Genomic DNA, 16,069 nt, shown 5'->3' with positions numbered 1-16,069 from the left:
AGAAATGGGAAAATTGAAAATATGGTTTGACAGAAACAAATTATCATTAAACTTAAGTAAAACAAAATACATGTTATTTGGCTATTGTAATACAGACATACAGGTTCAGTTACAAGTCGAGGGGGTAGATATTGAAAGGGTACATGAAAATAAGTTTCTGGGGGTGATAACAGATAAGATAAACTGGAAGACTCATATAAAACATATACAAAGTAAACTGTCAAGAAGCATTTCAGTTCTAAACAAAGCGAAACATATTCTGGACCACAACTCACTCCGCATTCTTTACTGCTCACTGGTTTTACCATATTTACAGTACTGTGCAGAGGTATGGGGTAATACTTATAAAGGTACAACACAATCACTATCAGTAATGTAGAAAAGAGCTATAAGAATTATTCATAATACTGGCTATAGAGATCATACAAATCCACTATTTTTACAATCCAAATTCTTAAAATTCACAGACTTGGTTCATTTTCAAACAGTACAAATCGTGTATAAAGCAATAAACAATTTACTTCCAGCAAATATTAAAAATATGTTTTTTAACAGATCAGGGGATTGCAGTCTGAGGGGGAAATTTAATTTAAAGCATCAGTGGGCACGAACAACATTAAAAGGTTTCTGTATTTCTGTCTGTGGGGTGAGGATGTGGAACAGATTGGGAGTGGGGCTCAAGCAATGTCCAAGCATGAACCAGTTCAAACAGTGGTATAAAAATGTTTTTTTTCTAGGTATAGGGAGGAGGAAGGGTAATGAGGGTTAGGGTGTTCTTGCTTTTTGCTTCGGCTTGTAAATATATAGTATTTTGTATGTAAGTAGGTATGTGTAGGTGTATATTTATGTTTGTGTATATATATATATATATATATATATATATATATATATATATATATAGATATCGGTTTAGGTGTGTAGGAATCTATATGTATATGTGGCAAAGGGTATTACTGGTTGTGGGGAAGAAGGGGTAGAGATAAATAAGCTGATGCTTCACCCTACCCCTTTTCGGACATGTTGGGTACACAGTAGGAACTTTTTTGTTGTTGTCTTTACTGATCTATCTTGTAATTGTTGTTGTATCAAATGTTCGAAATAAACAGTTTTCATACTCTTCATACTCAAACCATTAAATTGACAGCTACTGATTAATTGTTGCAGCTGTAATGTGAATAAATTATAATTTTTCATGATTTTCTGTGTATTAGGTTTCAAGGAAATGACGAAAATCTCCTACATAGAAAAAGGGGAAATACCATACCTCACCTTTTTACCACGTTTCAAGAAAATCAGCTCAATTGTAATTTTCCCCACAATCTTGTTAACAGTCAAACTACAAACATGATGTCGGCAGAGGAAAAAAAAAAATTGTCACTAAGTACTTTGGTCCCTGACTGTCTGGAGGTGAGCACCTGAATGCATCACAGGACTGACATGTAGAACTGTTTAATATCAGTGCGACGTTTGAGGATTGTTTGGACAGACAGCACATGATTACAACAACAGAACTGATAGAGATTCTTACTGGCCAAGTTTACTTTGCAGCAAGGTCAAAACAATTACATTTTTTATATATATTATATTTATATTATTATTATTATTATTACTACAACAGGAAAAATCAATAATTTGAGCGTACCTACTTTAAAAACTATTTTCTCAGTGTTCTTAGTGTTTTGATTTGGACACATTCGCCATTAAAGTGCTGCCACTTACCAGAAGGGCGACATCTAGGACGGTGAAGACAGCTTTACACAGAGGACAGGTGACGTTCTTCCAGTTAAACCTGAACCCAGAGCGGCTCAGCAGCTGCTCCCGGAGCAGCAGCAGGACGCCGGGCTGCCGTGAACCCTGAGTCGGAGAACAGGAACCAAAGTGCGGCCACGACACGACGAGCAGCGCGCAGGCGGCCAAGAAAGAGACCAGAAATCTCATCGTCCTCACGGGGGTTCGAGTCTCAATCACACAGCGAGTCAACAACACGCCGGCGGAAGTACACAAAACAATGACTATAATAATAATAATAATAATAATAAGAAGAAGAAGCTGGCTGGCTGGCTGAGTTGTTCCGTTCCCTTCACAGAGCAGCGGCTCAGAGCGGAGCTGTAGCCGGTCTGCCGTCCTCTTCGGGCGGCCAGCAGCCTAAAGTCTGACCCGCTGTGAGGAAGCCCGCAGAGGTCAGCTGACTGATCACGTGTCACACATATTTACTGTTCCTCTAAAACAGTGGGATCATCGCTTTATCGAACACTAAATGCACCAGCTTTATATATATATATATAAACCATAAATAATAAAAGACCATTATTCTTTTTTTAAGGACGGTCAGGACCTGATTTTATAATGTGGAATTACTCGACACTTCCTGAAGAATGAGACTGTACAAAAGGAGCAGTGTGCCGATGCTTTAATCGCATTTAACACGCCAAAATATTCTTAAAAAAATAATTACAAACTGCGACACGCCAAATATTGAAATAAGTAAAAATATGTGCAATACATTTGCAATTACTGGTACTAAATAGTGGAGCATTTTATCTGTGGACCTTAGGGATTAGATTTATTCTAATATTGTTGTCTGAAACAGATGTATTCTTAACTTATGGCGTGTTTATTCTCTTTGTGATGTTAATTTAATCGTTTTAATAGCTTATATTTTTATTTTATTCCCCAATATAGTAAATAAGCCTTTTGGCTTTCTTGTGTTATTTAAAACCTCTTAAACCCTAGAGTCCCCAAATTTGGGTTCTTGCCCTGTTTTGGAACATTTGAACCCTCACAACTAACCAATGCCGACACCAACATACACTTATTATACATCAAAATGTCAAGCGAAGGCTCCTCTACAAAAGTATCCACTTCAATCACATATCAACTAACCACAGCTGAAACGCCAAGCAAATAAAGACATAAATCAGAATTCTTTTTTGTGTGTGTGTGTGTGTGGGGGGGGGGGGGGGGGGGGGGGGGACAACCCTCATTTACTCCTATCAAGTATTATTTACTTTCAATTTTTTTGCATCCACAACATCCCCTAGGACCTGTCTTTTAGCTGATCAAACTTTTCATATTTGACCTTGTACAAGCTGAGAAATTAATAATGTATGGGTATGTGATTTTGGTGAAATAGGCTCTAGGGCCTTAAGGGGTTAATTTACGTTAGCATTTTATTTTTTACCATCATTTTACAGGATCGTCTTGAATGCTCAATAAATCAAATTTAAACATGTGGCTAATTTTCATCTTGACAGAGTTGTTTGATTTGTTTTTTGAAAAAAACATGCAATGAAACATCCACATTACAAATTATCAGGCGTGTGGAGAAAATGTTATGTGCCAGGATCACTGACAATTAAATATCTTAAGTCATTTTTATAACATTGTCCATTTTGTTGATCATGAGCATGGGGCTGAAAATTTGACCTGAACCTTTCACCATGATCGTTGACCAAACCTAACCAAAATCAAAACTTCAGATCTTTTCATATCTCAATGCAAGTTATTTCAAACACACAAACTAACAAAACTTTCAGGCCACTTCAAAAAGTAATGTGGACACAGCCTTAGTCTGTTTAGGTTCATGAAACAGCACAAGAAAGTTATGTTTTCAAATAAGTAAATCATTAAACCATAAATTTCACTTGTTAAATTAACTTTGTTTCCTCATTCAAAAATAAATAAATAAATTTTTAATCTATTTTTCTCATGAACCTGTTTGCATGTCAGGTGGCCCTTTGTGGCACCACACCACCAATCTACGGACACAAACAGCCAAAGGATACTTTGGGTTTCAACTTAAAATGTTGCACAAGCATCAAATTATTTGTGAGTGTTAACAACCTGCAACCACAGAGGCAGCACAAAATACATCAAAGATTTGCATAAATACAAAACATTTATTGCACTGGTATTTGCTAATGTGTACAGAACATTTTTTTTCCTGTACAGTTCTTTGGATCTGTCTGTGAGCAGTTAATTCATAGCTGAACAGAAGCCACACTTTCAATATTTCAACTAAAATAAAAGACCAAAATGTTTCAGCTTAAAATTTAAATTATACAAGATAAGAAATACAAGACTTACTGTTCATAATGGGTGACAAAAGTGGTCTTTGATCAAATTAATATTTACAGTGCTTTAGCAGATACATGCTTTAGGTGATGATAAAGAGTGGTCTGGTGATTAACAAAATAGACAAATGGTCATGGGTATATTCACTTTTCTTGCATTTTCTCCAGGATGGGGACAATCATGTCAAACTTGGGTCTCTTGGCTGGATCTTCGTTCATGCAAAGCCTCATCAGCTTACAGATATGAGGCGAGATTCCTGGAGGAATGGTGGGCCGGAGACCCTCCAGAGCCACCTAAAGAGGAAGCAGATTAGAGAAGTGGGACACAAAGTGAAATCTCCTTCAGAACACAAGATAACTGTCAGCATTTAGGAGGCAAATTGTTTGTGGGCCTGGTGCCATATTTTGAAGGCTTACATTAGATATAAGTGTTTGCGTAAGATGCATGAGGGGCAGTCACCTTCATGCCTATCTCCATGTGTGAGAGGTCAGCAAAAGGAACCTCTCTGGTCACCAGCTCCCATAGCAACACTGCAAAGCTCCACATATCAGCAGATCTCCTGTTGATGTCCTCAGGTCTTTTTTGCAGGGCTGAAGGCAAAGAGCAAAGGACAAATACCACTCACAGGGCTTGCTTGGAGTCTCTTATCGTGTTTAAGACACCAAATAAAAACAGATCTTAAGACTGCATTATATAGTACGTCTCCGATAGAAGACTCACAATGTACGAGGAGGAAGCATTCAGTGTAGTGTAAATGTCTTAAGTACCCCAGTGTTTCTGAAAAAACATTAGACCCCTGCCCCCATATAACAACAAAAAATGTTTTAAATAAAGTAAGATATTTACAGATTAATACCATCCTGACTACTTATTTTGCAACATACTGTATTTGTTCCATGAGGTATGCAAACTAGGACAAACTCAGAATTTTTTTTTGTTTTTTTTTGCAAATGGTTTAGGGTTAGGATTGGTTACAGGTTTGAGTTTGCGCCCCTTTATTGTCATTTGTGAAAAACATAAAAAGTTTTGAAATTTGAACAATACTTCTGCACCATAACTGCGCACACTTCCGGGAGACTTGTGCAGTAGCAGAGTTCCAATATGGGCCAGGTTCAATTACAAACAATTCCAGAACCCACCTACATAGGCGTGCAAAGTTTGGTGAACATCGGAATGAACGTCAGATTTTGACCTTTGACTGCAATAACTGAATTTTAGTAAATTTGACTTGGGCAATTCTAGAAGTACTCTTCAATCATGGGGCCAAACTGGGTGCAAATCAGAGTGAAAAATAAATATTTTGAACTTTGACCTCATTGTCTTTGACCAAGCAAACCCTTTAAGGGCACATCCGAGATACACATATCAAGTTTGGTGGAAATCACGCAAAGGAACTGCGAGGAGTATTATAGCGCGATATAGAAATGTTGTATTTTATTGAGACACACCTCCTGGTGCGGTTAGTTTGTCATTTGTTTTGATACACTTACACTTCAGACATTTTAAATTGCAATAAATTCTAATTTACTTTTGTCAGCTTTGCAGGCTTATCTTTGTACATTTGTATGTTTTTGTAACAGCTCTCATTGATTTAATTGTTGTTGCTCTTTGGTCAAACAGCACCCCACCTGCGCACTTGACCCCAGTTCAGGACAGATAAAGAGTCAACTGTTGGCCAGTGGTGCAGATATTTGTGCTCCCTGAGTGCCCTCGAGTGATTTTTTTTTTTTGTCAACATGTCAGATATTTTTGCAGTACTTTATAGACAAGAGTGAGGAAAACATAGAGAAAGAATAAATAGAATAAATACCTTCAGGGGCCAACCATGCTGGGGAGTACATACGGCCAGGACACTGGAAGGAGAATTTTGCATCTGCCATACTTACTCTGGCTATCATATCTTCATCAATCTGCCAATTAAATATCAGAATAAGTACGTGAGGTGAGGCGGGTTAATTACACTCAGAATACAGTGTTGGCACTAGAGGTCAGGTGCAGGTGGGGGGGTGGGGCCTCCCTGCCCAACCACTCCCACACCCCTTCGTAGGGGATAAGCTCTAGTTTTTCGCCTTTTTCAAATACCAGTGGAAGCCATTTCCTGCACCGTCAGCTTTACAGCTTATCTAAAATTACAAACTAAGGCCTTGACCACACAGAAATGGATGCAATCATTTTATTTGCCATTTTCAAAGTGTTAAGCAAACATGCTCAATTCGTCCAGTTTGCTGAGTCTCCCTCTGCCTTCCTCCACACGTCAAAGGGCGTGCCCCAAGGTTCCATCCTGGGACCACTGTTGTTTTCAATATATGTAAACAATCTTTGTAACAATTTATCAACTGCTACTTACCATTTGCAGATGACAGTAATCTACTCTTCCTCCTCCTCAGTAACCAAAACTCTGGAATACCTGCAGTCTGCCTTTGATGTTGATCAGACTCACTTAACTCAACTTAAACAAACTGGTATTAAATGCAGGGAAATCTAAGTGCATGTTGTTTTCAAACTGCAAAGAACAACCAGCTAATCTTCCCAACATCTCAACCACTCAAGGGGTTGAAAGTGAAATAGTTACATCTTACAAGTATTTAAGTATCATTATTGATCAGAACCTGACATTCAAAGCACACACTGAAAACTGTCTCCAAGCTGAAGGTCAGGGGTTTCTTTGGTTTCTGGTGGGTTTCTTTTAGGAACAAATCCAACTTCTCCCTCAAGACAGAAAGGACTTGACATCAGCAACTTTTGTTCATTTATTTATTTATTTTTACCTCTGCTGAATTATAGTGATTTATTGTTTTTGAATGCCCCTGATCAGTATCTTAAGAAATTAGATGCTGTGTATCACTGTGCTTTGCGTTTTATTACAGGATGTGGAAATTGCACACATCATTGTATTTTGTATGTTGTTGCTCATTGGTCATCCCTCTATGTACGCAGGCTCTCGCATTGGTTGGTCTTTACATATAAAACTATTCTTGGCATAGTCCCTCCTTATCTCTCTACCGACACTTGTAGAATCCAAAATCAATATGGCCTTTGCTCTCATACTATTCGTCGGCAGATGGTGATCCCGAGCGTGAGAAAAGAACTTGGGGGAAAAAAAAAGCTTTTAAATATGCTGCTGCTCCTTCCACATGGAATAATTTACACACTGATCTGAAATTGTCAGAACTGGGGAGGGGGGAGAAGGGACAATTCAATTGAGGGATCAAGAGGGAAACTGCCTTGGTCAATGTGACTGTTTTACAATGTAATTTTAGAAACTGTGTGTATATATATATATATATATATATATATATATATATATATATATATATATATATATATATCAAATCAATTTTATTTATATAGCGCCAAATCACAACAAACAGTTGCCCCAAGGCGCCTTATATTGTAAGGCAAGGCCATACAATAATTACAGAAAAACCCCAACAGTCAAAACGACCCCCTGTGAGCAAGCACTTGGCAACAGTGGGAAGGAAAAACTCCCTTTTAACAGGAAGAAACCTCCAGCAGAACCAGGCTCAGGGAGGGGCAGTCTTCTGCTGGGGCTGGTTGGGGCTGAGGGAGAGAACCAGGAAAAGACATGCTGTGGAGGGGAGCAGAGATCAATCACTAATGATTAAATGCAGAGTGGTGCATACAGAGCAAAAAGAGAAAGAAACACTCAGTGCATCATGCGAACCCCCCAGCAGTCTAAGTCTATAGCAGCATAACTAAGGGATGGTTCAGGGTCACCTGATCCAGCCATAACTATAAGCTTTAGCAAAAAGGAAAGTTTTAAGCCTAATCTTAAAAGTAGAGAGGGTGTCTGTCTCCCTGATCTGAATTGGGAGCTGGTTCCACAGGAGAGGAGCCTGAAAGCTGAAGGCTCTGCCTCCCATTCTACTCTTACAAACCCTAGGAACTACAAGTAAGCCTGCAGTCTGAGAGCGAAGCGCTCTATTGGAGGTGATATGGTACTATGAGGTCCCTAAGATAAGATGGGACCTGATTATTCAAAACCTTATAAGTAAGAAGAAGAATTTTAAATTATATTCTAGAATTAACAGGAAGCCAATGAAGAGAGGCCAATATGGGTGAGATATGCTCTCTCCTTCTAGTCCCTGTTAGCACTCTAGCTGCAGCATTTTTAATTAACTGAAGGCTTTTCAGGGAACTTTTAGGACAACCTGATAATAATGAATTACAATAGTCCAGCCTAGAGGAAATAAATGCATGAATTAGTTTTTCAGCATCACTCAGACAAGACCTTTCTAATTTTAGAGATATTGCGCAAATGCAAAAAAGCAGTCCTACATATTTGTTTAATATGCGCATTGAATGAATATCCTGATCAAAATGACTCCAAGATTTCTCACAGTATTACTAGAGGTCGGGGTAATGCCATCCAGAGTAAGGATCTGGTTAGACACCATGTTTCTAAGATTTGTGGGGCCAAGTACAATAACTTCAGTTTTATCTGAGTTTAAAAGCAGGAAATTAGAGGTCATCCATGTGTTTATGTCTGTAAGACAATCCTGCAGTTTAGCTAATTGGTGTGTGTCCTCTGGCTTCATGGATAGATAAAGCTGGGTCTCATCTGCGTAACAATGAAAATTTAAGCAATGCCGTCTAATAATACTGCCTAAGGGAAACATGTATAAAGTGAATAAAATTGGTCCTAGCACAGAACCTTGTGGAACTCCATAATTAACCTTAGTCTGTGAAGAAGATTCCCCATTTACATGAACAAATTGTAATCTATTAGATAAATATGATTCAAACCACCGCAGCGCAGTGCCTTTAATACCTATGGAATGCTCTAATCTCTGTAATAAAATTTATGGTCAACAGTATCAAAAGCAGCACTGAGGTCTAACAGAACAAGCACAGAGATGAGTCCACTGTCTGAGGCCATAAGAAGATCATTTGTAACCTTCACTAATGCTGTTTCTGTACTATGATGAATTCTAAAACCTGACTGAAACTCTTCAAATAGACCATTCCTCTGCAGATGATCAGTTAGCTGTTTTACAACTACCCTTTCAAAAATGTTTGAGAGAAAAGGAAGGTTGGAGATTGGCCTATAATTAGCTAAGATAGCTGGGTCAAGTGATGACTTTTTAAGTAATGGTTTAATTACTGCCACCTTAAAAGCCTGTGGTACATAGCCAACTAATAAAGATAGATTGATCATATTTAAGATCAAAGCATTAATTAATGGTAGGGCTTCCTTGAGCAGCCTGGTAGGAATGGGGTCTAATAGACAAGTTGATGGTTTGGAGGAAGTAACTAATGAAAATAACTCAGACAGAACAATCGGAGAGAAAGAGTCTAACCAAATACCGGCATCACTGAAAGCAGCCAAAGATAATGATACGTCTTTGGGATGGTTATGAGTAATTTTTTCTCTAATAGTTAAAATTTTATTAGCAAAGAAAGTCATGAAGTCATTGCTAGTTAAAGTTAAAGGAATACTCGGCTCAAAAGAGCTCTGACTCTGTCAGCCTGGCTACAGTGCTGAAAAGAAACCTGGGGTTGTTCTTATTTTCTTCAATTAGTGATGAGTAGTAAGATGTCCTAGCTTTACGGAGGGCTTTTTTTATAGAGCAACAGACTCTTTTTCCAGGCTAAGTGAAGATCTTCTAAATTAGTGAGATGCCATTTCCTCTCCAACTTACGGGTTATCTGCTTTAAGCTGCGAGTTTGTGAGTTATACCACGGAGTCAGGCACTTCTGATTTAAAGCTCTCTTTTTCAGAGGAGCTAAAGCATCCAAAGTTGTCTTCAATGAGGATGTAAAACTACTGACGAGATACTCTATCTCACTTACAGAGTTTAGGTAGCTACTCTGCACTGTGTTGGTATATGGCATTAGAGAACATAAAGAAGGAATCATATCCTTAAACCTAGTTACAGCGCTTTCTGAAAGACTTCTAGTGTAATGAAACTTATTCCCCACTGCTGGGTAGTCCATCAGAGTAAATGTAAATGTTATTAAGAAATGATCAGACAGAAGGGTGTTTTCAGGGAATACTGTTAAGTCTTCAATTTCCATACCATAAGACAGAACAAGATCTAAGATATGATTAAAGTGGTGGGTGGACTCATTTACATTTTGAGCAAAGCCAACTGAGTCTAATAATAGATTAAATGCAGTGTTGAGGCTGTCATTCTCAGCATCTGTGTGGATGTTAAAATCGCCCACTATAATTATCTTATCTGAGCTAAGCACTAAGTCAGACAAAAGGTCTGAAAATTCACAGAGAAACTCACAGTAACGACCAGGTGGACGATAGATAATAACAAATAAAACTGTTTTTGGGACTTCCAATTTGGATGGACAAGACTAAGAGTCAAGCTTTCAAATGAATTAAAGCTCTGTCTGGGTTTTTGATTATTAATAAGCTGGAATGGAAGATTGCTGCTAATCCTCCGCCTCGGCCCGTGCTACGAGCGTTCTGGCAGTTAGTGTGACTCGGGGGTGTTGACTCATTTAAACTAACATATTCATCCTGCTGTAACCAGGTTTCTGTAAGGCAGAATAAATCAATATGTTGATCAATTATTATATCATTTACTAACAGGGACTTAGAAGAGAGACCTAATGTTTAATAGACCACATTTAACTGTTTTAGTCTGTGGTGCAGTTGAAGGTGCTATATTATTTTTCTTTTTGAATTTTTATGCTTAAATAGATTTTTACTGGTTATTGGTGGTCTGGGAGCAGGCACCGTCTCTACGGGGATAGGGTAATGAGGGGATGGCAGGGGGAGAGAAGCTGCAGAGAGGTGTGTAAGACTACAACTCTGCTTCCTGGTCCCAACCCTGGATGGTCACGGTTTGGAGGATTTAAGAAAATTGGCCAGATTTCTAGACTAAACATTTCACACCCAGAGCAGAAAAGTGCAGGAGAGACAGGAGAAGCCGCCATGCTAAATCGGCTAAGAGCTAGTAGCTGCGCTAAGCTAGCGGATTCCTAAAAACACACAAAGTGAATAATGTGTAAATAATTTAGAGGTGATTCAGCAGAGGGAGTGCTTTAGTTAAGGCACATGAAGATTACACTGTAAAACAAATCGTTATCTAGTTAACTAGATCAATCTAACTGCGCAGATTAAACAGCTAACAGATACAGCAAAACACCGCTGTGCTCCGGAACAGGAAGTGATACAATACCGCAGTGAGAGCCAACCACCAGAAAATATATATATATATATATATATATATATATATATATATATATATATATATATATATATATATATACAGTGAGGAAAATAAGTATTTGAACACCCTGCGGTTTTGCAAGTTCTCCCACTTAGAAATCATGGAGGGGTCTGAAATTTTCATCTTAGATGCATGTCCACTGTGAGAGACATAATCTAAAAAAAAAAAAAGAAAATCCGGAAATCACAATGTATGATTTTTTTAATAATTTATTTGTATGTTACTGCTGCAAATAAGTATTTGAACACCTACTAACCAGCAAGAATTGTGGCTCACAGACCTGTTAATTTTTCTTTAAGAAGCCCTCTTATTCTGCACTCTTTACCTGTATTAATTGCACCTGTTTGAACTTGTTTCCTGTATAAAAGACACCTGTTCACACACTCAATCAATCACACTCCAACCTGTCCACCATAGCCAAGACCAAAGAGCTGTCTAAGGACACCAGGGACAAAACTGTAGACCTGCACAAGGCTGGGATGGACTACAGGACAACAGGCATGCAGCTTGGTAGAAGACAACAACTGTTATATTTATTCGAAAGTGGAAGAAACCCAAGATGACTGTCAATCTCCCTTGGTCTGGGAGTCCATGCAAGATCTCACTTTGTGGGGTAAGGATGATTCTGAGAAAGCTCAGAACTACACAGGAGGACCTGGTCAATGACCAGAAGAGAGCTGGGACCACAGTCACAAAGATTACATTAGTAACACATGATGCTGTCATGGTTAAAAATCCTGCAGGGCGGCAAGGTCCCCCTGCTCAAGCCAGCACATGTCCAGGCCCATTTGAAGTTCACCAGTGACCATCTGGATGATCCAGAGGAGGCATGGGAGAAGCTCATGTGGTCAGATGAGACCAGAATAGAGCTTTTTGGAATCAACTCCACTTACCATGTTTAGAGGATGAGAACAACCCCAAGAAAACCATCCCAACCATGAAGCATGGGGGTGGAAACATCATACTCTGGGGGTGCTCTTCTGCAAAGGGGACAGGATGACTGGACCGTATTGAAGGGAGGATGGATGGGGTCATGTATTGCGAGATTATGGCAAACAACCTCCTTCCCTCAGTAAGAGCATTGAAGATGGGTCATGGCTGGGTCTTCCAGCATGACAATGACCCCAAACACACAGCCAGGGCAACTAAGGAGGGGCTCCGTAAGAAGCATTTCAAGGTCCTGGAGTGGTCTGGCCAGTCTCCAGACCTGAACTCAATAGAAAATCTTTGGAGTGAGCTGAAACTCCAAACCTGAAAGATCTAGAGAAGATCTGTATCGAGGAGTGGACCAAAATCCCTGCTGCAGTGTGTGCAAACCTGGTGAAAAACTACAGGAAACGTTTGACCTCCGTAACAGCAAACAAAGGCTACTGTACCAAATATTAACATTGATTTTCACAGGTCATCAAATACTTATTTGCAGCAGTAACATACAAATAAATTATTTAAAAAATCATACATTGTGATTTCCGGATCTTTTTTTTTTTTAGATTATGTCTCTCACAGTGGACATGCACCTAAAATGAAAATTTCAGACCCCTCCATGATTTCTAAGTGGGAGAACTTGCAAAACCGCAGGGTGTTCAAATACTTATTTTCCTCGCTATATATATATATTTGTTGGGTATGACAGCTGTCTATGTCTGTTTGTATTGTTGTATTTTGTGACCATGTTGTTGTGCTGCTCTCTTGGCCAGGTCACTTGTGTAAAGAGGTTTTTAATCTCAATGAGGCCTTTACCTATTTAAAAAAAGGAGAATAAAAATATATATGCCAGGCCTCTATGTGATGCTGTAATGCTCCCAAATGAAGACTAAGAAGTTAATCAATGTAGGAGAAGCTACAACTTTTGCAAGTCAACACACTGAGTAAAACAAGGTTTTTAAAGATAAAGAGGGTCTGTGCTGAAATAGACTAACGTATTTAAAGCGAAGCAGTGTGTTTGTATGTTTTATTTACATAGCGCCAAATCACAACAAAAAGTTGCCCCAGATGTTTAAAAAGAAAAACATGGCACTGTGTGTTTGTTCACTGGCTGCTCTCCACCTTGCAGACGAAGCAAAAGGACACACACTTTATGCTCCGTTTACAATGGACTGAGACTCCATGACATGTTGTCAACTCTCACAAATCTTGGCTGGTATCCAGATTGATATGTTATTTGTGTTTACACAAAGCGTGCATTGTGACTGAATTCCAATGAAGTTGGGATGTTGTGTAAAATGTAAATAAAACAGAATACAATGATCTGCAAATCCTCTTCAATCTATATTCAATTGAATACACCACAAAGACAAGATATTTAATGTTCAAACTGATAAACTTTATTGTTTTTGTGCAAATATTTGCTCATTTTCAAATGGATGCCTGCAACAAGTTTAAAAAAAGCTGGGAAAGTGGTATGTTTACCACTGTGTTACATCACCTTTCCTTCTAACAACACTCAATAAGTGTTTGGGAACCGAGGACACTAATTGTTGAAGCTTCGTAGGTGGAATTCTTTCCCATTCTTGCTTGATGTATGACTTCAGTTGTTCAACAGTCTGGGGTCTCCGTTGTCGTATTTTGCGCTTCATAATGCGCCACACATTTTCAATGGGCAACAGGTCTGGACTGCAGGCAGGCCAGTCTAGTACCTGTACTCTTTTACTACGAAGCCACACTGTTGTAACACATGCAGAATGTGGCTTGGCATTGTCTTGCTGAAATAAGCAGGGACACCCCTGATAAAGACGTTGCTTGGATGGCAGCATGCGTTGCTCCAAAACCTGGATGTACCTTTCAGCATTGATGGTGCCATCACAGATGTGTAAGTTGCCCATGCCATGGGCACTAACACACCCCCATGCAATCACAGGTGCTGGCTTTTGAACTTTGCGCTGGTAACAATCTGGATGGTCTTTTTCCTCTTTTGCCCGGAGGACACAACGTCCATGATTTCCAAAAACAATATGAAATGTGGACTCATCAGACCACAGCACACTTTTCCACTTTGCGCCTGTCCATTTCAACTGAGCTCGGGCTCAGAGAAGGCGGTGGCATTTCTGGATGTTGTTGATGTATGGCTTTCACTTTGCATGGTAGAGTTTTAACTTGCACCTGTAGATGTAGCGACAAACAGTGTTAACCGACAATGGTTTTCTGAAGTTTTCCTGAGGCCATGTGGTAAGATCCTTTATACAATGATGTCGGTTTTTAATGCAGTGTTGCCTGAGGGATCGAAGGTCACGGGCATTCAATGTTGGTTTTCGGCCTTGCCACTTATGTGTAGAAAGTTCTCCAGATTCTCTGAATCTTCTGATTATATTATGGACTGTAGATGATGGAATCCCTTAATTCCTTGCAATTGAAAGTTGAGAAACATTGTTCTTAAACTGTTGGACTGTTTTTTTCACACAGTTGTTCACAAAGTGGTAATCATCACCCCATCTTTGCTTGTGAATGGCTGAGCTTTTGAGGATGCTCCTTTTATATCCAATCATGACACTCACCTGTTTCTAATTAACCTGTTCACGTGTGGAATGTTCCAAACAGGTGTTCTTTGAGCATTACTCAACTTTCCCAGTTTTTTTGTTGCCCCTGTCCCAGCTTTTTTGAAACATGTTGCAGGCATCCATTTCAAAATGAGCAAATATTTGCACAAAAACAAAAAGGTCTATCGGTCTGAACATTAAATATCTTGTCTTTGTGGTGTATTCAATTGAATATAGGTTGACAAGGATTTGCAAATCATTGTATTCTGTTTTTATTTACATTTTACACAACGTCCTAACTTCACTGGAATTGGGGTTGTACAAGCAGAACAATAAAAATAATAATGAACACAGCTGGCAAAAAAAACCAAACACATATTAAGGATGGTGGCTATTCTTTAGGTCAGATTGTTGTCATTCACGTCTTCGTTTTGGTTCTTAATTTCTCCAGGTTTTGGTTCCTGAATGGAATTTTTTGATAAGTAACTTGTGCTATTTTACCAACACAAACTGAAAAATTTGGGAAAACATTTGAGTTCCATTTCATGCTGTGTCCCAACTTCATTGGAAATGGGGTTGTAATATCCGTGGTCAGTGATGCAACCCCACGCAGAGTCAATTGAGCATCTATTACAACCAATAGGATCAGGCTGGTATTGGCTTGGGACCTGTGAGAGTTAATGAGACCGATTATGAGACCCATGTATCTTTTAACTGATCACACAACTGGTGCAAGTGTTTTAAACAGTTCAACACACTCGCGAACCTGCTGGAGACCGATGGAGAGTGATGGCAACCATGTTCCAACCATGGAGACCCCACTGTGACCAGCTTGCAACCCCGGTGAGAGCCAATGAGAGTGACCGTGAGCAGAGGCCATTTTTCGATTGCACATCGGTCTTGGACTCGGTGTAAATGGGATGCTAATTGAATTACGTTAATTATCAAAAAATACCTCTATTTGGACTCGATCAGGGTTTTCTCAACAGGGCAAACAGTGGATTTTTCATGTGGCTTTTGCAGAAAAGCTGCACTCCAGAGATCAGTTTTTCACAGGCTGTGTTCACGTTCACACACGGCCTGTCCACTGACTGAGAATTACACAGACCGCCTGCACTTACTATCCGGAAAGCTCCAAAACTCACAACAACGTGAAAAAATAAATAATTATCGGAGAAAACAGAGAGGGAACACCCTAAATTTGAAAACCTGCACGATGATATTAAGACCCAACATGATGGCGCAGTGCCATTGTTCCACTGCTTCAGGAGAACCCAGAGACTAGTTTTTTGTAATGATTTCTTTATTACC

The 16,069-nt window shown here is 39.2% G+C and overlaps 2 protein-coding genes across 3 annotated transcripts in view; both read right to left on the bottom strand.

Moving 5' to 3' along the window:
• smpd1 (sphingomyelin phosphodiesterase 1) overlaps positions 1–2,155 on the bottom strand; it is a 28,866-nt gene extending 26,711 nt beyond the window's left edge. Inside the window, exon 1 of the mRNA XM_034178341.1 lies at positions 1,720–2,155. Within this exon, the coding sequence (XP_034034232.1) occupies positions 1,720–1,938 (219 nt within the window). The 5' untranslated portion in view covers positions 1,939–2,155. The remainder of the gene's footprint in view (positions 1–1,719) is intronic.
• A 1,724-nt stretch (positions 2,156–3,879) lies between these two features.
• ilk (integrin-linked kinase) overlaps positions 3,880–16,069 on the bottom strand; it is a 38,434-nt gene continuing 26,244 nt past the window's right edge. The window contains exons 11-13 of one of the 2 annotated variants that reach the window (XM_034178339.1): positions 5,885–5,984; positions 4,534–4,664; positions 3,880–4,367 (exon numbers count right to left, since the gene is read on the bottom strand). In XM_034178339.1, the coding sequence (XP_034034230.1) occupies positions 4,218–4,367; positions 4,534–4,664; positions 5,885–5,984 (381 nt within the window). In that variant the 3' untranslated portion in view covers positions 3,880–4,217. The remainder of the gene's footprint in view (positions 4,368–4,533; positions 4,665–5,884; positions 5,985–16,069) is intronic. The other variant, XM_034178338.1, reaches the window with a different exon arrangement.

The sequence above is a fragment of the Thalassophryne amazonica genome, chromosome 9 (assembly GCF_902500255.1).
Source record: "Thalassophryne amazonica chromosome 9, fThaAma1.1, whole genome shotgun sequence".
NCBI lineage: Eukaryota > Metazoa > Chordata > Actinopteri > Batrachoidiformes > Batrachoididae > Thalassophryne > Thalassophryne amazonica.
This window is presented reverse-complemented; position numbering and strand designations above follow the sequence as displayed.